The sequence below is a fragment of the Hyperolius riggenbachi genome, chromosome 10 (assembly GCF_040937935.1).
Source record: "Hyperolius riggenbachi isolate aHypRig1 chromosome 10, aHypRig1.pri, whole genome shotgun sequence".
Taxonomy (NCBI): Eukaryota; Metazoa; Chordata; class Amphibia; order Anura; family Hyperoliidae; genus Hyperolius; species Hyperolius riggenbachi.
Window position 1 is genome coordinate 76518242 of NC_090655.1, and position 23620 is coordinate 76541861.

General features: G+C 48.8%; 1 protein-coding gene across 1 annotated transcript; it reads right to left on the reverse strand.

The window, feature by feature from the left end:
• Window positions 1–678: 678 nt before the first annotated feature.
• On the reverse strand, window positions 679–21949 carry LOC137536686 (gastrula zinc finger protein XlCGF66.1-like). Its single transcript, XM_068258919.1, has 7 exons — window positions 21889–21949; window positions 7031–7150; window positions 6769–6903; window positions 5439–5562; window positions 5222–5319; window positions 3987–4187; window positions 679–699 (listed from the first exon to the last, which is right to left on the reverse strand). The coding sequence occupies exons 2-7, from the start codon at window positions 7124–7126 to the stop codon at window positions 679–681; spliced, it is 675 nt and encodes a 224-aa protein (XP_068115020.1). The 5' UTR covers window positions 7127–7150; window positions 21889–21949.
• Window positions 21950–23620: the final 1671 nt, after the last annotated feature.

Here is a 23620-nt window from a genome sequence, read left to right on the forward strand (position 1 = left end):
TATGACAAGCTGTGATTTCCCTACAAAACATTTCCCACACTTAGGACATATATATTTATCTTCTCTCCAGTGAGCTCTCTCATGTCTGACAAGGTGAGATTTTTGTCCAAAACATTTCCCACACTCTGTACATGAATAGGGCTTCTCACCAGTGTGAGATCTCTTGTGTGCCACAAGCAGTGATTTGTACCCAAAACATTTCCCGCACTCCATACATGAATATAGCTTCTCGCCAGCGTGGCATGTCTCGTGTATGACTAGCTGTGATTTTTGTACAAAACATTTCCCACACTCAGCACATGAATAGGGCTTTTCACCAGTGTGAGATCTCCTGTGGACAACAAGCAATGATTTATACCCGAAACATTTCCCACACTCAGGACATGAATATGGCTTCTCACCGGTATGGCATTTCTCATGTCTGACAAGATTGGACTTATACGTAAACTGTTTCCTACATTTTGTACAAGAAAAATACTTTTCAGCCGTGTGAGAGCTCTGCTGGGCTTCAGCATGATGGCTCCCAGGGCTAGGACGATGGGGGGAGCCTGGAGGGATATTTCTGGTACCTGGAGTCCTTGCATCAGAATCTCGAGTGAACACATCATCTTCCATTGTAGGATCCGGAGATAAAGTGATACACATTTCCAAGGGGTCTGCTATGCCAAGACGCTGCAACTAGAGAAACATTGTCACTTCCTGCCAGAAGAGGAGTGGAACACTTGTCAGCCTGACAGAGAACTGCAAAAGGTTGTGTCACATTCAACTTTTTACATACAGTATATTAGCATATATACACGTTTAGTATACTCAAAAAGGACCTAAAGTGAGAGGCATATTGAGGCTGCCATAGTCATTTTCCTTCAGACCCCCTTTACACTTACATTGTAGGTGTGCATTGTGTTACCCTGTTTTACCACAGGGTAATGCAATGTCAATGCAAGTGTATGGGGCTTTGCACATGTACCGCATCCCGTGGCGCCAGAAGCTTCTGAATCGCTGCCGAGCTGATGCAAAGTCTGTAGCGTGTTAACGTATGACTTCTGCAGCAATGCAGTGGACACCATCGGAGTCAATGGGCACCGCAGGAATTTAATGGACGGGAGCGCAGAGCATCGGGGCGCACATGCGTGGACTGACGTCACTGAGGAGGGAGGGGGGGGATATGCATATGATGCTGTCACACACGCTGCCGCTAATATGTTTACCAACGATAACATGTGGCAGAAGCATCGCATCTTACCGCAACGCAAAAAATAAAACCGGCCTTAACCACTCCGCATCCAGACCTTGTTTCCCCAGAGCAGTTTTGACGTTTTAGCTATGTCCCTATTTAATCCACAATAACGTTATGCCTACTTATGACACCTAAATAAAATATATATTGTTTTTTTTACAAGACAAATTAAGCTTTTATTGTATGGCATTTTTTCCATTGAACAGTTTTGTTTTGTATGCATTTTAATTGGAAAAAAAAATGAAAAAACACATTATTTTTCAGTTTCCCCAATTCCAGTTTAAAAATAAAAAGCACTACTGTAAATACAAAACACAAATTTTGTTTGCCTATTTCTACCGTTTATCTCAAAACTGTCACATTATATGGTGAGGATATTTGATTCTGAAATAATGCTACAGTGTGTATTTTTCACTATGAACTGAGAACATAAAAGTATTTTTAATGGTAAAAATCAATTTTATTTGCTCAGGGAACGGATATTCCCTTTCACCAATCAGTGCTGCATCATATAATACTGGAGGTTGTACAGGAGCAAGCTCAGTCGCACACAGCACTGCTTCAGCTACAAAACGTATATCTATGCCCTTGTGGCTTAGATGAAGTCACAGAAGACGTAGATATACTGTAGTGGTGGATAAAGTGGTTAAAGGACACCTGAAGTGAGAGGGATACAGAGGCTGTCATATTTATTTCCTTTTAAGCAATTCTAGTTGTCTGTCTACCCTGCTGATCATCCGCCTCTAATACTTTAAGCCATAGAGCCTGTGCAAGCATGCAGCAGATCAGGTGTTTCTGACATTATTGTTAGATCTGACAATTTTAGCTGCATGCATGTTTCTGTTGTTATTCAGACACTACTGCAGCCAAACAAATCAGCAGGGCTGCCAGGCAGCTGGTATTGTTTAAAAGGAAATAAATATGGCAGCCTCTACATGCCTCTTAATTCAGGTTCCCTTTAAAGCTGCCCTCCCATCCTGTCTACTAACTGAGCAGGAGAGCAGCAATGGGGATCTCAGCGCTAGAAGCTTTCAGGGGAAGAAACTGAAAAGTAAATAAGAAAACGCACAGAAAGAAGAGAATACGGCCAGGTTAAGGGTAACTATACTGAGGAACAGAATCAGAGAGGAGGCACTCTGCTTCACTGGGGGGAAGAAAAAGGAGCAGGACTAAGCTGATTATAGGCTGGTAACAGAAAGCCACCTCTATTGTGACCACTATGTGTACAGTAATGTACAATGGCCATAAACATCTTATTACATGCCATTAACACTAAGTAATCCCTACTGTGACCAATAAGTGAATAGTAACCATAGTCAGCTGGGAATACGCCAGGGTAGTAACCATAACGCTGGGAATACGCCAATACGTTTTTTCGGTAGATAGATGGCTCAATAGATAATTTCCAACAGGTCCGATTTGATTTCAATAGTTTTTCTGATTGATTTTCTTATAGAAGTGAATGGAAATCGATTGGAAAATCAATCGAAAAAATGATTTGCCAGTAAATGTTGAAAAAAACTCTTTGGGCTCGATTCACTAAACTGTGACATTCCATAGCACAGCCGTGTTAGCGTTTTTGTGCTCGTTTTCGCGTGCAGTCTGGAATTTTCACGCACAATCACAAATTTTCGCGATTGCGCATGGAAACGTGCACAAAAACGCTAGCGCTAGCTATGCTATGAGCTATCACAGTTCAGTGAATCAAGCCCATTGTGTATTCCCAGCATAAGTCACCCACTACTGTCACCATTCGGTGTACAGTAAAGGTGCCCATACATCTAGCAAGGTATGGGCAGATCGACCAAGAAACAGGTCTCTCTCTGATCGAATCTGATCAGAGAGAGATTTGTAGGTCGCTCATACACAGGCTGATTCACAATCGATTTCAGCATGAAATCTTTTGGGAATTGGACTCATGACATCGCCTTGCCACCTCTGTCACTGCCCCCCCCACACACACGATTCCTGTGCATTAAAATATCTCACCTGTCGGCTTCTGCCAAATGTCTAGCTGCGCATGCAGACCCCATATGCTGCAGGAGTATAGCACGTGATGCGTGTGAAATCACACATTCACAAGTGCTACTTGCCGGCAGCACGTAACATGTAAATGAGGATGCTCAGCCAGACACTCTGCGGCAGCGGACAGGTAATATATTTTAAGGCAAATATAACATTTGGGTAGAGAACAGCCGGACAAGGTTGGCCAGAGATTTCCCAGCATGCTCGATTGATGCATTCGACCGAATTCAGCTTGAAAAAGGTTGAATCGCATGCTTCTTGCAGTAAACCTGAGATCGCCATAAGGGTTGTATTTATACTTACCTGGGGCTTCCTCCAGCTCCATGAGCCCCCTCACCACCCGCTACGTTATCTTCTAACCCTCTCTGGTAATTTGGCCGGCCGCGCTCTTCTGTGCATGCGCGGCTGGGCCGCAAGCACACCCCTGTCTGCGCACACACACACCCTGTCCAGGAGCGTTCTGCACCTGTGCGGTGATACTGCGCAGGCGCAGAACGCTCCTGGAAACAAGAGCGAGGCAACGACTGGCCGTGTCTGGCCAGATTATCAGAGAAGATTCGAAGATAACAAAGCCATTGGAGAGGGTAGCAAGGGCGCCCACGTGCCTCATGGGGCTGGAGGAAGCCCCAGGTAAGTATAAATACACCCCTGATGGCCATCTCAGGTACACTTTACTTGTTCCCATTATGCAACCCTCGTTCGTAGACTACCGATTATCCCTTACATACATCTCTTCTTCTTCCTCTTTAATTGTCCTCATCATTTTACCCTTCTCCATAGACTGCTGATCACTCCTCACGTATGTCTCGTCTTCCTTATTAATTGTCCCCATCATGTCAGCCTGCTCTGTAGACTGCTGACCACCTCTTCTATCAGTTGTTTCCTCCTCTTCACCCTCCGCTTTTACATCAGCTACATTTTCTTCCTAAGCCAACAAAATAGTTACAAATAATCAGTGAGCAGTAATATTCTTAGGGTACAAAGCACAGTAGAATCCCTTTATAGTAAACTCCAGGGGGGCCTGGCAAAGTAGTTTACTATATTAACTATATCGGGATTCGTCATACATCGTATAATCCGGAGCAGTGCTTTTCAGCGCTGCTAGATTTGGGCGCAGCCGGCGCCTCCATAGACTTCAATAGGAATCATTCCTATTGAAGCGCTCAGTGAGTAACGTCGGCTTCGTCAGAAGACGGAGCCGAAGTTACTTAAAAACATAATAATTCGGCCTCCAGCAATCGCTGGAAGCCGAATTATTTCATTCCCCCACTTTCCATGTCGGCCTGGAGGGGGAATAGTAATTAAATCGGCCCGGACTTGTGCAGAAGCAGGATTAGCTATATACCGCTGTGTCCTGCGCCCAAGTCTACCGGCGCCGATTTCAAATGTATGCGTATAATCATTCAGGTCTATGGTCGGGACCTGGGGTCTGAGTTTCCTATAGCCAAAGGTTGTCTATATTAGTTTATTATAACAAGATTATTCTGTACAAGATAATCTCACACTGGAGTCTCTGGTAATTCCGACGCCAGTTTCAGAATACTAACCGGCGTTATCTGTGCTCTGCGGTGACTGCTATTGCATCGCTAAAAACAACCTTCAGAGATTACCGCAGCAATGCGCGGTAATCTCCCTTCTGGCTCTCTAGCGCTCACATCCTGTGGCCAAAATTAGAATTGTGCGGAAGTGTATTAAAAAAAATACACTTCCGCGCATGCGTGTCACAACAATTTAAAAAACCTGCATCGCCAAACACTTACATGACTTATGGTTACCCCACGTCACCGCACATGCTGGCCCCTAATGGGCTGTTACCCGCGCTTCAAATTGGAGACTTCCGGCACATCACATTGCATCAGTTATGAAAGGCCGCACAGACTTACTTCGGTTTAGCGTTACCCTGCAGCAAACCAGGATAACGCAACGCGCGAGTGTGAAAGGGACTCGAGTCCCACCTACCTGATAATGGTGGTGGATTGTGAGACCTTCCTGAGGACAATGCTGGGAATAAAGAGAATCTGTAGATCTAGCTGGTGGGTTTCTGCTATTTGATCCCTCTGTAGGAAAGACACACACACACTGGCTGAATACACAGTCTCTATAATGATGATGGGGGGGGGGGGATCTAGGTGGACCCTCCCTACTGCTCTTTCCTTTATATAAAGTCTCCACCTACCCATTGATGTGAGGGGCAGCTGATTTTCCATCATGACATCCTTGTAGAGGTCCGTGTGTCCTTCTAAATACTGCCACTCTTCCATGGAGAAATACAAGGTGACATCCTGACACCTTCCAGGAACCTGACACACACAATGAAACAGTTACTACCCTGACCTATCCTTTGTGGATACTGCATAATATCCAATAATAGAAAAAAGCAGACAAAAACTGCTCCAAAACAACTCAATGAGTTATAGTGTATAAAATAATACCAACGTTTTATTTAGCAAAACACATAAAAAATGCAAACAAACTAAAGATGGCCATACATCAGGTCACTTGGCGGCCGATCAACCATCCCATTTATTATAATTGGATGAAATTGGGTGCCACCAAGTGCATGCCCGATCAACAATGCGACCAATTTCGGGCCAAAATTGGTCGCATTAATTGGTCGGACATTCTGCAAGACGGCAGGCTGACTTAATCAGGTGCGCGGCGGTAACAGCGAGCGATATCAGGATGAGCAATGAATCCTCCAGCTTGGTTCCCGCAATGTGTATCTATGTATGTAATGTATATGTGCTGTAATGTGCACTTATACATTACCTGTCCTGTGTTGCGGTGGCCACCTGTCTTCCGCCGCTCTTTTATTAGCCACAAACGCTCTGCCGGCGCATAGCACACCGGTGTCTGACGTCACACACACACCAGTACAATAGTGTCTCTTGGTTGAATATAATAGTAAACAGGAAAAAAAATGGTACTAAACCGGCCAGCCAGTGACCAGTGTCCTACAGGCACACCACCTCTGCAACTACAGGACAAAACAACAGGATGGACACGGCACTCAGAAGCTGTGTAGCAACAAGCTGTAAATGAGTCACAAGGTACACAACATGTTTCGGGCGGAGCCCTTCCTCAGGTATGAAACAATTCGTGTATCTTGTGACTCCAATACAGCTTGTTGCTACACAGCTTCTGAGCGCCGTGTCCATCCTTTTGAATATAATAGTGTAGTCTGCTGTAAAACAACCTGGTTGCTACACTTATTATATTCAACCAAGAGTCACTATTGTACTTCAGCTTACATATGATGCATTGCTTTAATGACCATGTTGGAGCATAACGGAACTATTCATACCCAAGGTTGCTAGGCAACGGGCTACACTTGCTATTTCCCCAAGATTGTCAAACAATGAGCTACACTTGTTACATGTGGGGATATCTTTGAATACTATTTAAGGACCACTCCAGAGAAAAAGGAAGCAGTTAAAATCTGACAGAACCGACAGGTTTTGGATTAGTCTATCTCCTCATGGGGGATAATTCCCAGTACAGCTCACCTCTCCTGTCAGCAGCTCCATCATCTTCCTGGTGACTTCCAGAACTGACTGCTTGTGATATCTGTCAAATATCAGGGGGTGAGATGGAGACACTGTGATGGTCACATGATTATCAGACCTCACTGGAGGAAATCTCTGCATGGAAAGTCCAACAATATTTGCACATGATTCTTCCAAAATCCTTCTCACCTCTCGCTTCAGGTGTATGTTTTATTAATAGAGATAAGAATGATGTTATGTGACTTCCCAGAATCCTCCTCACCTCTCCGGTTAGCAAGCAGATGATTTCCAGGGTGAGGGTGAATATCCTCTCAGTCATGTCACTATGATCCTTGTCCATCCTCAGTGGTGTGGTCATGTGATCTGCACAGGTCACTCCTCACTGTGGAAAGATAAGAAAGTGCACAGCATCTACTCAACTTCTATCTCTCTGATTCCCATATCTGAGTTGGGAGCTGGGTAGTTGTATTATTAGATTAGTCCGTCTTAGGAAGAGGATGTTACACGTAGCACACATACAGACTGGAGTGCAATGATTTCCTGGAAATGGAAATATATTGCTCTTATTCTTTCTGCCATCAGTCTCAGAAATGCTCTCTTTGGGTCCTCCCCTCACAAACTATCTGCTTAGATCCTGCCCCACAACAAGTGCCCCCCTCCGCACACTATGAGACCTTCCACAGTCCAACACCTGTCCTCCCCTATCCGACTATGTGCTCCTCCCCCACCACAATACCTTACCTTCCCTCCTTTACTATTTACCTTTCCCCACACCAATACCAGTTTTCCCGACACCTGAACTGAGAGGAATAAGGAGGCAGCCATATTTAGTTCCTTTGAAACAATACCAGTTGTCTAGTTTCCTGCTGATCTATTTAGCTGCAGCAGTATCTGGATAACACACCTGAAACTAGCATGCGCTAATCTAGTCAGATTTCAGTCAGAAACATCTGATCTGCATGTAGAAAATCAGCAGGACAGCCTGGCAACTGGCATCATTTAAAACTAAATAAATAGGGCAGTCTTCATATTCCTTTCAGTTCAAGTGTCCTTTACTATTTGCCCTTCCTCCACACAAATACCTATTTTCTATGTGCTCCACCCCCATGCCAATACCTATCCCCCCCAACATTTGTTTTCCCTTACCGCACAATGACCTACAACCCCCACACCAATATCTGCTCTCCCCTCCCTCACTATGTGTGTCTGCCTACTTTACCCCAATACCTGTCCTCCCCTCCTTCACTATGTGTGTCTGCCTCCCTTACCCAAATACCTATCCTCCCCTCCTTTACCATATGTATTTGCCTTTTTTACCCCAATACTTGTTCTCCCATCCTTCACCATATGTGTCTGTCTCCATTACTCCAATACCTGCCCTCCCCTCCTTCAGGCAGGGAACACACTTGACTTTCGGTTTTCCGCGCGCGTTTTTCTGCATACTTTTTCTGCACACCAAGTGTGTTTCCATGCAGGAAAATGTGCGCGTTTTTTCACAGCAGCTGATGTAATTGATAGAGAAAACTGCCAAAATGTGCAGAGTCATCATGCAGAATGTCAGTTTTTTTTCTGCGTGCGAACAACACAGTAAGTGTGTACTAGCACATTGATTAACATGAGCTCTCAGTTTTTCTGTGCAGAAAACGCGCACGAAAACAGTCAAGTGTGTTCCCTGCCTCAACATGTGTGTCTGCCTTAACCCAATACATGTCCTCCCCTCCTTCACCATGAATGTCTGCCTCCATTACCCAATACCTGTCCTTCTCTCCTTCACCATGTGTGTGCCTCCTCTACCCCAACACGTGCTCTCCCCTCCTTCACTATGTGTGTCTGCCTCCTAGTGATGCTCAAATACCCCTTTTTAAAATTCGAGTTTGGTCGAATTCGAATAGTAAATTATTCGAGGTCAGTCGAATATTCGAGTCGAATAATTTTTACTATTCGATTCGACCTCGGACTTCGAGCTCACTATTCGAGTCGGTATTCGAGCTAACTATTCGAGCTGACTATTCGAATTGGCCTTAAATAGCTTCCAACACTTGTTTTGAGGGTGAATGATGCAAGAAACCTCTTTTTTTCCAAGTAACAACAGCAAGTGATTATGTGGGGATGTTCCTTTAAAAAAAAATGTGGAAAGAGAAGTTGTGTCCTTAATTTTGTTCAGTAGTGTTACTGTATATACTTGTTCTTCTTCTTCTTTATCTTTCTTCTTCTTCTTCTCGATCTTCTTCTTCTATATCTTCTTCTTCTATATCTTCTTCTTCTTCTTCTTCTTCTTCTTCTTCTTCTTCTTCTTCTTCATCTTCTTCATCTTCTTCATCATCTTCTTCATCTTCTTCTTCTTCTTCTTCATCTTCTTCTTCTTCTTCTTCATCTTCTTCTTCTTCTTCATCTTCTTCTTCTTTTTCATCTTCTTCTTCATCATCTTCTTCATCTTCTTCTTCATCTTCTTCTTCTTCTGCATCTTCATCTTCTCCTTCCTTTTCAATATCGTCTTCTTCTTCTTCACGTATTTCTCTTTTCAATTTTTTTTTTAAAGAAATGCAGCTATTTTTGAGCGTAACAAATAGCTGGTGGGCGCACGCATGTTGGAAGCGCCATTGTATGTGCTCCCTGGCAGTGGAAACACAAAGACAGCAGGAGGTAAATTCAGCAGCAGGAGGAGGAGGATGAGTGTGTGGCAGCAGGCAGTCAATGAGGCAGGCAGCTCGCCGTGACATAATAGCCCTGGTACCTAGCGGTGATACCAGGGCTGTAAATAAACACAACAGGAGGTCCCAGACAGCGGTCGTGCAGCCCACATTGTGTCCAATACACAACTGGGACAACACAGTTTTCAACCCGGGCACCTCAGAAAAATTAAAACTTTTTTTTTTTTTTATGGTTTTTTGGTTTTTGGTTTTGCAACCAATATAGCTATTGTTTGACGTAATAGCTGGTGGCAGAGTGGCAGCAGAAGAAGGTAATTCTGTGTACCCTGGCAGTGGGAAACACAGACAGACAGCAGAAGGGCAGTACACAGCAGCCCACTGTAGGTGTAAAATGTGTGGCTGCAGGCGACGTAATAGTCAAAGTGAACCAGGCTGGCTTAGTGAGCAGGAGCCAGGAGGTGGTAAAGGGTGGTAAGGCACATTAACGATGGTTCCGGCAGCCAGTTCATGTCCCCCTCTCGCCGACAACAGGGGCCAGGAACTCGCCTTCCACCCACGCCTGGTTCATCTTGAGAAACGTCAGTCTGTCCACAGACTTGTGAGACAGACGTGAGCGTTTCTCGGTGACCACGCCACCAGCTGCACTGAAGCAGCGCTCGGACAGCACGCTGGAAGGGGGGCAGGACAGCACTTCCAGGGCGTACTGCGCCAGCTCGCTCCAGATCTCCATGCGCTTGACCCAATACTCCATGGGATCAACAGGGGCATCGCTGTCAAGCCCGCTGTACGACCCCATGTAGTCAGCCACCATGCGGGTCAGGCGCTGGCTGTGACCGGAGGAGGATGCTGCTGCATGCATCTCCTCTCTAGTCACTGCTGCCGGAGCCTCTACAGTCCTGTAGAGCTCGTGGCTGAGAGACAGCAGGTCTGTGGGGCGCTTGCTGCTGCTGGATGCAGGCACCTGCTGCTGCCTCTGTGCTGGCTGCTGGACAGTGGGGGTGGAAGGCTGGGGGAAGGCTTCCTCCAAGCGCTCAACAAGGGCCTGCTGCAAGCTCCTTATTTGTTGCGCTGGGTCTCCTCCTGCAGGCGGCAGGAACTGGCTCAACTTCCCCTTGAGGCGTGGGTCCAACATCATGCTGATCCAGATGTCCTCCCTCTGCTTCATCTGGATCACCCTGGGGTCCCTGCGCAGGCACGTTAGCATGTGCGCTGCCATTGGGAAGAGGCGGGCCACGTCTGCTGGCACATCGACGTCAGTGCTGTCCTCATCCTCCTCCTCTGCCGCCTCATCCTCTCTCCACCCCCGCACCAACTCAGCTGCGCTGTGCTGATCCCCCTCATCAGCAGCCAGGTCAGGGACCTCCACCAAGTCCTCCTCCTCCTCCCCCTCAGAGGTGGACTGCGCAGCTGGTTGCCGCTCCTGCTGGTCCAAGGCTGCCGCTCCCTGTTCCAGCAAAGCATCGAGGGCCCTGTTCAGCAGAGAAACCAGGGGCACCCACTCGCAGACCATAGCATGGTCCCTGCTCACCATGTTTGTGGCCTGCAGGAAGGGAGCCAGCACTAAGCACACCTGCTGCATGTGCCTCCAGTCATCATCGGGGACGATGGACGGGATGTTGCTGGTCTTGTCCCTTCTCTGAGCTGCGGAAACAGTGGCCAGGGCAAGGTACTGTTTGACAGCGCGCCTCTGTTCAACCAGACGCTCCAACATCGCCAGGGTGGAGTTCCAGCGAGTCGGAACGTCAAGGATCAGCCGATGGCGTGGCAGATCCAGCTCCTTTTGCACGTCTTCCAGGCTCGCACAGGCTGCAGCCGAGCGCCGGAAGTGACGCACAACATTCCTTGCCGTTTCCAGCAGTTCGCCCATCCCCTGGTAGGTGCGCAGGAACTTCTGCACCACCAGGTTCAGCACGTGGGCAAGACAGGGGATGTGGGTCAGGTTTCCCCTGTCTATTGCGGCAACCAGATTGGCCCCATTGTCGGCCACCACCTCTCCGACTCTGAGGCCTCTGGGGGTCAGCCAAATCCTCTCCTTCTCCTGGAGTTTGGCCAACACATGGGTTGCCGTCAGCTTGGTCTTCCCAAGGCTGACCAAGTGCAGCAGCGCTTGGCAGTGGCGGGCCTTCACGCTGCTGCTGAGGCGGAGGGTTTGGCCAGGTGTGCCGGAGGATGGCAGAGGATCGGAGGAACCTGCTGCAGTTCCCCTGAGCCTGCGGGGTGGCACCACCCACTGTGTTGCTGCTGCTGCTGTGCCCGCTGCTGCTCTCCCATCCTCACCCCCTTCCACCAAGCTGACCCAGTGGACAGTGAAGGACAGGTAGCGGCCTGTCCCGAAGCGGCTGCTCCAGGAGTCCATGGTGACGTGGACCCTTTCACCAACCGCGTGCTCCAGCCCTCGCTCCACATTGGCCATCACAAAGCGGTGCAGTGCAGGAATGGCCTTGCGGGCAAAGAAGTGTCTGCTGGGGAGCTGCCAGTCTGGGGCTGCGCAAGCAAGCAGCGCACGAATGTCGCTCCCCTCCTGCACGAGCGTGTACGGCAGGAGTTGGGAGCACATGGCCCGTGCCAGCAAGCCGTTCAGCTGCCGCACGCGACGGCTGCTGGGAGGCAGAGCCCTAACCACCCCCTGGAAGGACTCGCTCAAAAGGCTCTGGCGTGGCCTTTTGCTGACACGGGAATCAGCAGACACAGCAGAGGAGGCCACTGAGGACTGGCTGCCAGAACAGGCCTCAGTGTCGGCGGCAGGAGTTGCAGAGGGGGGAGGAGCAGTGCGTTTCCGCACTCCTGCTGGTGCTGCTGGAGGAGCAGGAGGGCGGGTGGCTGCTGTTGCTGCTGCTGCTGCTGAAGGCTGTGCAGTGATGGGTGTGGTGCCACTGCCAGCAGCAGATGCCTTCAGCCTCTGGAACTCCTCATGCTGGTGGAAATGTTTAGCCGCAAGGTGGTTGATGAGCGAGCTGGTGCTGAACTTTAAGTGGTCTGCACCTCTGCTCAACTTCCGCTGACAGTGGTTGCAAGTGGCGTACTTGCTGTACACAGTGGGCATGGTGAAAAACCGCCAGATTGGTGACAGAAACTTCCCCCTACGGCATGGAAGCGCTGCTGCCTGTCTCCCTGTGGTGGTTGGGGGGGGGGGCTTGGGTGCGGCTGGGGGTGGTACTGGCTGATGCTGCTGCTGCTGCTGCTGAGCCTGAGACACCAGCAGGCTGTGGGACGCTGCCAATGCTTGCAATGATGCGCCTCCTTGCAAGGTCCACAAGCGCATCCTCCTCCTCCTCCTCAGAGCTGCTGAGGACGACATCCCCTGGAGGTGGTGGCACCCAGTCTCTGTCTGTCACCGGGTCATCATCATCCTCCCCCTCCTGAAACATGTCCTGCTGGGATGAGGACCCCCCAAACTCCTCTCCTGATGCATGGATGGGCTGCTTGACTGTCGCCACAGTCTTGCTGTCCAATCCCTCATCCCCCAAAGTGCCCATCAGCATCTCCTCCTCAAGATCGCCAACAACAGCAGACAATTTACTCATGATGCCTGGGGTCAAAAGACTGCTGAATGACAGGTCGGCGAGTGACGGTGAACTGGCCTCCTCCCCAGACCCTGCTGGGCGGCTGCTGCGAACAGGGGTGGTGGTGGTGGTGAGGGTGGAGGCCTCGGATGCAGAGCTGATGGCGGGCTGCTCATCCTCCGTCATGAGTTGCACCACAGTGTCTGCATCCTTTTCCTCAATGGGACGTTTCCGACCCGGCTGGAGGAAAATGGGAGCAGGTGCTACACGCTGCTGCTGCTGTGTCTCTGCAGCGTGAGTTGCAGATGCTCCTGCTGGGCGGCGCCCAAGGCGTCCACGGCCAGTGGCTATGGGAGGAATGTTAGCCACTGACGCTGCTGCTGCTGCTGCGGAACTGTGCATGGTGGCGCGCCCGCGGCCGCGGCTTGCCACAATGCTGCTCCCTCTCCTCCTGATTCCCTTGCTGCCCTTCCCCTTGCCCAAACCGCGCTGGCTGCCACTTCCAGACATCTTAAATGTTTTGGGCGTATAGACAAAAGTTTTGTAAAAGGGCGGGTGAAAAGTGGGGTACTTTAATGGAGTGGGTTGGTTGGTGAGGTGACTGAGTGAGTGTCCCCTAGTACAGTAAGTAAGTAGTAACAGTCAGGAAGTACAACTAGCAGTTACAATAATCAGTAGTAATCACAAGTAAATTTAGTGTGTGTACACTCAGACAGTGAGTGCACGCACGCAGGAGCTAGTAGCCTATGAACACAGTGACTGAGTGTCCTAGACTCCTAGTACAGTAAGAGTAAGTAGTAACAGTAAGTACAACTAACTAATTACGATAATCAATCAGCGATCAGAAGGAAATGGAGTGTGGGTGTGTGTACACTCAGACAGTGAGTGCACGCACGCAGGAGCTAGTAGCCTATGAACACAGTGACTGAGTGTCCTAGACTCCTAGTACAGTAAGAGTAAGTAGTAACAGTAAGTACAACTAACTAATTACGATAATCAATCAGCGATCAGAAGGAAATGGAGTGTGGGTGTGTGTACACTCAGACAGTGAGTGCACGCACGCAGGAGCTAGTAGCCTATGAACACAGTGACTGAGTGTCCTAGACTCCTAGTACAGTAAGAGTAAGTAGTAACAGTAAGTACAACTAACTAATTACGATAATCAATCAGCGATCAGAAGGAAATGGAGTGTGGGTGTGTGTACACTCAGACAGTGAGTGCACGCACGCAGGAGCTAGTAGCCTATGAACACAGTGACTGAGTGTCCTAGACTCCTAGTACAGTAAGAGTAAGTAGTAACAGTAAGTAGAACTAACTAATTACGATAATCAATCAGCGATCAGAAGGAAATGGAGTGTGGGTGTGTGTACACTCAGACAGTGAGTGACCGCACGCAGGAGCTAGTAGCCTATGAACACAGTGACTGAGTGTCCTAGACTCCTAGTACAGTAAGAGTAAGTAGTAACAGTAAGTAGAACTAACTAATTACGATAATCAATCAGCGATCAGAAGGAAATGGAGTGTGGGTGTGTGTACACTCAGACAGTGAGTGCACGCACGCAGGAGCTAGTAGCCTATGAACACAGTGACTGAGTGTCCTAGACTCCTAGTACAGTAAGAGTAAGTAGTAACAGTAAGTACAACTAACTAATTACGATAATCAATCAGCGATCAGAAGGAAATGGAGTGTGGGTGTGTGTACACTCAGACAGTGAGTGCACGCACGCAGGAGCTAGTAGCCTATGGACAGTGACTGAGTGTCCTAGACTCCTAGTACAGTAAGAGTAAGTAGTAACAGTAAGTAGAACTAACTAATTACAATAATCAATCAGCGATCAGAAGGAAATGGAGTGTGGGTGTGTGTACACTCAGACAGTGAGTGCACGCACGCAGGAGCTAGTAGCCTATGAACACAGTGACTGAGTGTCCTAGACTCCTAGTACAGTAAGAGTAAGTAGTAACAGTAAGTAGAACTAACTAATTACAATAATCAATCAGCGATCAGAAGGAAATGGAGTGTGGGTGTGTGTACACTCAGACAGTGAGTGCACGCACGCAGGAGCTAGTAGCCTATGAACACAGTGACTGAGTGTCCTAGACTCCTAGTACAGTAAGAGTAAGTAGTAACAGTAAGTAGAACTAACTAATTACAATAATCAATCAGCGATCAGAAGGAAATAGAGTGTGGGTGGTGTGTGTACACTCAGACAGTGAGTGACCGCACGCAGGAGCTAGTAGCCTATGGACAGTGACTGAGTGTCCTAGACTCCTAGTACAGTAAGAGTAAGTAGTAACAGTAAGTACAACTAACTAATTACAATAATCAATCAGCGATCAGAAGGAAATGGAGTGTGGGTGTGTGTACACTCAGACAGTGAGTGCACGCACGCAGGAGCTAGTAGCCTATGAACACAGTGACTGAGTGTCCTAGACTCCTAGTACAGTAAGAGTAAGTAGTAACAGTAAGTAGAACTAACTAATTACAATAATCAATCAGCGATCAGAAGGAAATGGAGTGTGGGTGTGTGTACACTCAGACAGTGAGTGCACGCACGCAGGAGCTAGTAGCCTATGGACAGTGACTGAGTGTCCTAGACTCCTAGTACAGTAAGAGTAAGTAGTAACAGTAAGTAGAACTAACTAATTACGATAATCAATCAGCGATCAGAAGGAAATAGAGTGTGTGTTGTGTGTGTACACTCAGACAGTGAGTGCAGTGCGCACACGCAGGAGCTAGTAGCCTATATGAACAGTGACAGTGAGTGTCCCTACGGGTACAGTAAGAGTAAGTAGTAAGTAAGTACAACTAACTAACAATAATCTATCAGTAATCAGAAGGAAATAGAGTGTGTGTACACACAGACAGTGAGTGAGTGCACACACGCAGGAGCTAGCTAGTAGCCTATAAACAGTGACAGTCAGTGAGTGTCCTACTCCTAGTACAGTATAACTACAATACTATTAGTAAAGGACAGCAGAAATACTGGTATAGATGAGAGAAATAAACAGAGGACAGCTGCCCACAGAGGCAAGGCCCCCCTGAGGCCTAAACCTGTAAGCTTGCAGCAGCTGCCTGTCTCTAATGTAACACACAAGCTACTAACTAAAATACAATGTCTATCTAACTAACAACAATATAGGTGTATATGGCAGGTGTAGGTGAGCAAAAACGCTAGGTAAATGATCACAATAGAGCACTTGCTAAGCCAAAGCACAAAGGAGCAACTCTCTCTCTGTACAAGTCTCAGGCAAGCATGGAGAAACGGAACATGGCGGCCGCTATTTATAGGGTAGGGGCTGGCCAGGGTCCCCCTCTGTGATCGGCTGCCGTCAGAGGGCCTGGGAGCCCTCTGATTGGCTCTAAGGACATCAATCTGGGCTATGACGCTATTCGAGCTCGGTACCGAGCTCGAATAGCGCCGGGTTGCTCGAATAGCTCGAATAGTGAATGGGCTATTCGAGTGTACTCGGATAGCCCATTCGAATAGCTCCAGCTATTCGGAGCTCGAATACCGAGCTCGAATAGCTGAAAAAGAGCTCGAATATTCGAGCTACTCGAATATTCGAGCTCTGCTGAGCACCACTGCTGCCTCCCTTACCCCAAAACTTGTCCTCATCTCCTTCACCATATGTGTCTGCCTTCTTTACCCCAATACATGTCCTCCTGCCTTTCAATATGTGTGCTTGTTTCCTTTAACCCAATACCTGTCCTCCCCTCCAGTGGCGGACATACGGCCGTGCAGGCCGTGCCGCCGCACGAGGGCCCCTGAAGTTCTGCTGCTTCAGGGGCCCATTAAGTATTGCAGGTTTTTTTTTTTTTTTTATTTTATTTTTTTTTAACCTGGGGGGCCCAACTCCTGTCCTCCCCTCTCACCTCGCCCCCCCCCCCCTCATGCGGCGGGAGAGCGGAAAATACAAGAAGTCTCCGGCCGGGGCGGCAGCTGCCGCTTGGTCTCCAACTTTGGAGACATATCGGAAACTAAGCAGCAGCTGCCTCTAGCGTCTGCTGCAGCCCCGGCCGGAGACTTCCTGTATTTTCTGCTCTCCCGCCGGCTGCAGCGCATACCGGGAGGGGGGCCCCGAGGTGAGTGAGGGAGGATAGGAGTCGGGCCCCCCACCCGGATAGCTACCCACCCGGCTACCTTACCCACCCACCCGGCTACCTACCCCGCTACCTAACCATCCACCCGGCTACCTACCCGGCTACCTAACCAGGCTACCTACCCACCCACCCGGCTACCTAGCTACCCACCCGGCTACCTAACCACCCTGCCGGCTACCTACCTGGCTACCTACCCACCCGGCTACCTAGCTACCCACCCGGCTACCTGACCACCCTGCCGGCTATCTACCTGGCTACCTACCCACCCGGCTACCTAGCTACCCACCCGGCTACCTAACCACCCTGCCGGCTATCTACCTGGCTACCTACCCACCCGGCTACCTACCCACCCGGCTACCTAGCTACCCACCCGGCTACCTAACCACCCTGCCGGCTATCTACCTGGCTACCTACCCACCCGGCTACCTACCCACCCGGCTACCTAGCTACCCACCCGGCTACCTAACCACCCTGCCGGCTATCTACCTGGCTACCTACCCACCCGGCTACCTAACCACCCTGCCGGCTATCTACCTGGCTACCTACCCACCCGGCTACCTACCCACCCACCCGGCTACCTACCCACCCGGATACCTACCTACCCACCCGGCTACCTACCCACCCACCCGGCTACCTACCCACCCGGCTACCTAACCACCCACCCGGCTACCTACACACCCACCCGGCTACCTACCTACCCACCAGGCTACCTACCTACCTACCCACCCGGCTACCTACCAACCCACCAGGCTACCTACCCACCCACCCAGCTACCTAACCACCCACCTACCCACCCACCAGGCTACCTACCCACCCGCCTACCCAGCCACCCACCAGGCTACCCACCCGGCTACCCAGCCACCCACCAGGCTACTTACCCACCCGGCTAAGGGCTACCTACCTACCCACCCGGCTGCCTACCTACCCACCAGGCTACCTATCCACCCAACCACCCATGGGAGCTGCGCGCCGGATGGAGGCTGGGACAGGAGGTCTGCTGCTGCAGGTGAGTAAATGTTTTTTTTTTATTATTTATTTTAGCAGGTGTATGTTCTGGGCAGGTCTGCCACATGATTGCGTGTATGTTCTGGGCAGGTCTGCCACATGATTGCGTGTATGTTCTGGGCAGGTCTGCCACATGATTGCATGTATGTTCTGGGCAAATTTGCTACATGATTGCATGTGTTTTCTGGGCAAATCTGCCGACATGATTGCACTTATTTTCTGGGAATATCTGCCGACATGATTGCAGGTATTTTCTGGGCATATCTGCCGACATGATTGCAGGTATTTTCTGGGCATATCTGCCGACATGATTGCAGGTATTTTCTGGGCATATCTGCCGACATGATTGCACGTATTTTCTGGGCATATCTGCTGACATGATTGCACGTATTTTCTGGGCATATCTGCCGACATGATTGCACGTATTTTCTGGGCATATCTGCCGACATGATTGCACGTATTTTCTGGGCATATCTGCCGACATGATTGCACGTATTTTCTGGGCATATCTGCCGACATGATTGCACGTATTTTCTGGGCATATCTGCCGACATGATTGCACGTATTTTCTGGGCATATCTGCCGACATGATTGCACGTATTTTCTGGGCATATCTGCCGACATGATTGCACGTATTTTCTGGGCATATCTGCCGACATGATTGCACGTATTTTCTGGGCATATCTGCCGACATCATTGCACGTATTTTCTGGGCATATCTGCCGACATCATTGCACGTATTTTCTGGGCATATCTGCCGACATCATTGCACGTATTTTCTGGGCAAATCTGCCGACATGATTGAATGTATTTTCTGGGCAAATCTGCTCACATTATGTGTATTTTCTTGAGAAAACCTGCACAATTATGTGAATTTTCTGGGGAAAGGGTCACCAAAACTTGGGCCCACTGTCTTTGCGTTGCACTTTTCATGGGAACCTGAGGTGAGAATAATATTGAGGCTGCCATATTTCTCTCCTTTTAAGCAATACCAGTTGCCTGGTTGCCGTTCTGGTCCTCTGCCTCTTATTCTTTCAACCATAGACCCTGAACAAGCATGCAGCAGGTCAGGGGTTTCTGACAATATTGTCAGAACTGAGAAGATTAAGCTGCATGCTTGTTGCTGGTGTAATTCAGTTTATTACTGCAGCCAAATAGATCAGCAGGGCCGCCAGGCAACTAGTATTGTTTAAAAGGAAATAAATATGGCAGCCTCCATATCACTCTCACCCCGGGATCACTTTAAATTACAGTTAGCTCCGCCCTTATCCGGTCATTGCCACGCCCATTTTTTGCCGCAGGTTCTATCCACGCCCATTCTTTATAGCTGCACCCATTTTTGGGCGCGGCGCGCTTCGCGCGCCGCAGGTCAGGGGGGCCCACAATTGATATTTTGCACAGGGGCCCACTGCTGCCTGTGTCCGCCACTGCTCCCCTCCTTTACCATTTGTGTCTTCCTCCATTACCCAAATACCTGTCCTCCCCTCTATGTGACCATATGTGTGTCTGCCTCCATTACCCCAATACCTGTCCTCCCCTCCTTCACCATATGTGTCTGCCTCCATTACCCCAATACCTGTCCTCCCCTCTATGTGACCATATGTGTGTCTGCCTCCATTACCCCGATACCTGCCCTCCCCTCCTTCACTATGTGTGTCTGCCTTCTTTACCCCAATACCTTTCCTCCCCTCCTTCAATATGTGCTTGCTTCCTTTACCCCAATACCTGTCCTCCCCTCCTTCAATGTGTGCTTACTCCCCTTACCCCAATACCTCCCCTCCTTCACTATGTGTGTCTGCCTTCTTTACCCCAATACCTGTCCTTCCCTCCTTTGCTATGTGTGTCTGCCTCCTTTACCCCAATACCTGTCCTCCCCTCCTTCACTATGTGTGTCTGCCTCCTTTACCCCAATACCTGTCCTCCCCACCTTCAATATGTGTGTCTGCCTCCATTACCCCAATACCTCCCCTCCCCTCCTTCACTATGTGTGTCTGCCTCCTTTACCCCAATACCTGTCCTTCCCTCCTTCAATATGTGTGCTTACTCCCATTACCCCAATACCTGTCCTCCCCTCCTTCAATATGTGTGCTTGCTCCCCTTACCCCAATACCTGCCCTCCCCTCCCTCACTATGTGTGTCTGCCTCCATTACCCCAATACCTGTCCCTCCCTCCTTCACTATGTGTGTCTGCCTCCTTTACCCCAATAACTGTCCTTCCCTCCTTCAATATGTGTGCTTACTCCCCTTACCCCAATACCTGTCCTATTCTCCTTCACTATGTGTGCTTACTCCCCTTACCCCAATACCTGTCCTCCCCTCCTTCAATATGTGTGCTTGCTCCCCTTACCCCAATAACCTGCCCTCCCCTCCCTCACTATGTGTGTCTGCCTCCATTACCCCAATACCTGTCCTTCCCTCCTTCACCATATGTGTCTGCCTCCTTTACCTCAATACCTGTCCTCCCCTCCTTCAATATGTGTGTCTGCCTCCATTACCCCAATACCTGTCCTTCCCTCCTTTACTATGTGTGTCTGCCTCCTTTACCCCAATACCTATCCTCCCCTCCTTCACTATGTGTGTCTGCCTCCTTTACCCCAATACCTCCTCTCCCCTCCTTCACTATGTGTGTCTGCCTCCTTTACCCCAATACCTGTCCTCCCCTGCTTCAATATGTGTGCTTACTGCCTTACCCCAATACCTGTCCTCCCCTGCTTCAATATGTGTGCTTACTCCCCTTACCCCAATACCTGTCCTATTCTCCTTCACTATGTGTGCTTACTCCCCTTACCCCAATACCTGTCCTCCCCTCCTTCAATATGTGCGCTTGCTCCCCTTACCCCAATACCTGCCCTCCCCTCCCTCACTATGTGTGTCTGCCTCCATTACCCCAATACCTGTCCTCCCCTTCTTCACTATGTGTGTCTGCCTCCATTACCCCAATACCTGTCCTCCCCTCCTTCACTATGTGTGCTTACTCCCCTTGCCCCAATACCTGTCCTCCCCTCCTTCACTATGTGTGTCTGCCTTAATTACCCCAATACCTGTCCTCCCCTTCTTCAGTATGTGTGTCTGCCTCCATTACCCCAATACCTGTCCTCCCCTCCTTCACTATGTGTGCTTACAGCCTTACCCCAATACCTGTCCTCCCCTGCTTCAATATGTGTGCTTACTGCCTTACCCCAATACCTGTCCTATTCTCCTTCACTATGTGTGCTTACTCCCCTTACCCCAATACCTGTCCTATTCTCCTTCACTATGTGTGCTTACTCTCCTTACCCCAATACCTGTCCTATTCTCCTTCACTATGTGTGCTTACTCCCCTTACCCCAATACCTCCCCTCCTTCAATATGTGTGTCTGCCTTCATTACCCCAATACCTGTCCTCCCCTCCTTCACTATGTGTGCTTACAGCCTTACCCCAATACCTGTCCTCCCCTGCTTCAATATGTGTGCTTACTCCCCTTACCCCAATACCTGTCCTATTCTCCTTCACTATGTGTGCTTACTCCCCTTACCCCAATACCTGTCCTATTCTCCTTCACTATGTGTGCTTACTCTCCTTACCCCAATACCTGTCCTATTCTCCTTCACTATGTGTGCTTACTCCCCTTACCCCAATACCTCCCCTCCTTCAATATGTGTGTCTGCCTTCATTACCCCAATACCTGTCCTCCCCTCCTTCACTATGTGTGCTTGTTTGCTTCCTTTACCCCAATACCTGCCCTCCCCTCTATGTGAACTATGTTAGCTCCAACCAAAACGATTTTTCTCCTTTCCTAATACATACAACACATCATACATAAATATAAATTAAGTTATTAAAGTAAAAAATATTAATTATTCAAATCTCTCACTTCACCTTCTCGGCTGTCAGTCCGAACAATTGCTTCTCTACATGGTGGTCTCCCCACCACTTCCTGTGCTTTCCATATTTTACCGTCTGTAATCTCCGTTATTTCTAGATTTCCATTTTTTTAGGCAGAGGAGACGTGTTACCCTCTTGTGGTCATTTTCGGAACTGCAGCCCAATTACTAAAACGAGTTACTAATGCAAAATAAAAATAATGCTGCCAACCTGGCATGGAAGTAATCCTAGCATGGAGTGTAAAAATCCTCTTCAGTCTTACGTCTCTGTTTGGAACTTGGAAGTATGGTGCTGCCCTATGTCATCAGGGTGCGCCGGCACGGGTAAAATCAACCTCTTTTCACCTAGGGTTGCCAGGTCGGCTGATGGAGAAAAACGGACAGGGGGTGGAGTTAGGGGCGGAGTCAGAAGCTCACTTTTATGTAGAGTGGGGCTAAGCAATGGGCTTTTTAAAAAATGTTTTTTTGTTTTTTACAGTATTTATATCGCACTGACATCTTCTGCAGCACATTACAGAGTACATAGCCATGTCACTAACTGTCCTCACCAGTACATGCACATAAGAGACCACTTTTCACCAGTAAATGCACATAATAAGAGACCGCTTTTCACCAGTAAATGCACATAATAAGAGACAGAGCAGAAAACTATTACAAAACTGGAAAACTATGCAAATAATGCAATGCATTTGTGGCGTTTTTGCACAGTGAAGTGGTCGATTTCTTGCGGGAAGTTTTAAAATTTATTTATTTTTTCCCACCAAAATTTTTTATTGAGAACAATAAAGTGGACATACATAGGCATAAAGTTAAAATATAAATCTGCGCATACATGTATGTACACATTTTGAGCAAATATAACAAATATAACAGTATAACAGTATAAATTGCGTTGTACAATAGTATGAATTCAAGTGTAAAGTATAGTAAGCAGCGGGCTCAGGCGAGATTGAATGAGATTGAAAGTCACGCCTGGACTATACGGAGGGGATATAGAGCGGAGCCAATGCACACAAAGAGCGGAAATACAACCAGAGAATTATGGGTCACTCACTCACCATATCTCCAGACTCCTGACCTTACCTTGCTTCCTTCGCAGATGCAGAATCGCATTGCAAATGACGTGAGTGACGCACGTCATGCGTGCGTTGGCAACGCAGCGTTGGCGTTGCCGTAGCAACGTCGGGAAGCGCGGGCTCGGGGTCGGTACTTAAGCTGGCGTAACTTGCGCCGCGTAAGCTGGCTGGCTGTGCCTTTGACTGACAGACAGGCAGCGAATCAGCGGTCGCGCAGCGCTGGCGGACGGGTGGCGGCAAATGGCAAAAGGCATAAAACCGGACATCTTAATTGTCCGGTTTAACATGCCTTTTTGGACAGGACACAGCGGCCAAAAACCGGACTGTCCGGTCTAAAACCGGACACCTGGCAACCCTATTTTCACCCCTTCCTAAGACTTTAACCCCACTTTTATTCCACCTAAAGATAATCTGTGACCTTAATTAAAACACTGACACCCCCAAACATTCCTAAACAATAATAATAACAACAGTGGCGTGCCTGTGCAGGCGCATTCGCGACTCTCTACTTGGCCTCCATCCGAAATAGCTGAGCCCAATCGGATACACTCTATTGCTCAGACGCAGAAGGCTAGCGTCTGTGCAGTAGAGCAGACCCGATCGGGCTTGGCTATTTCCGCTGGAGCCCAAGTGGAAATACGCCAGAGCTCC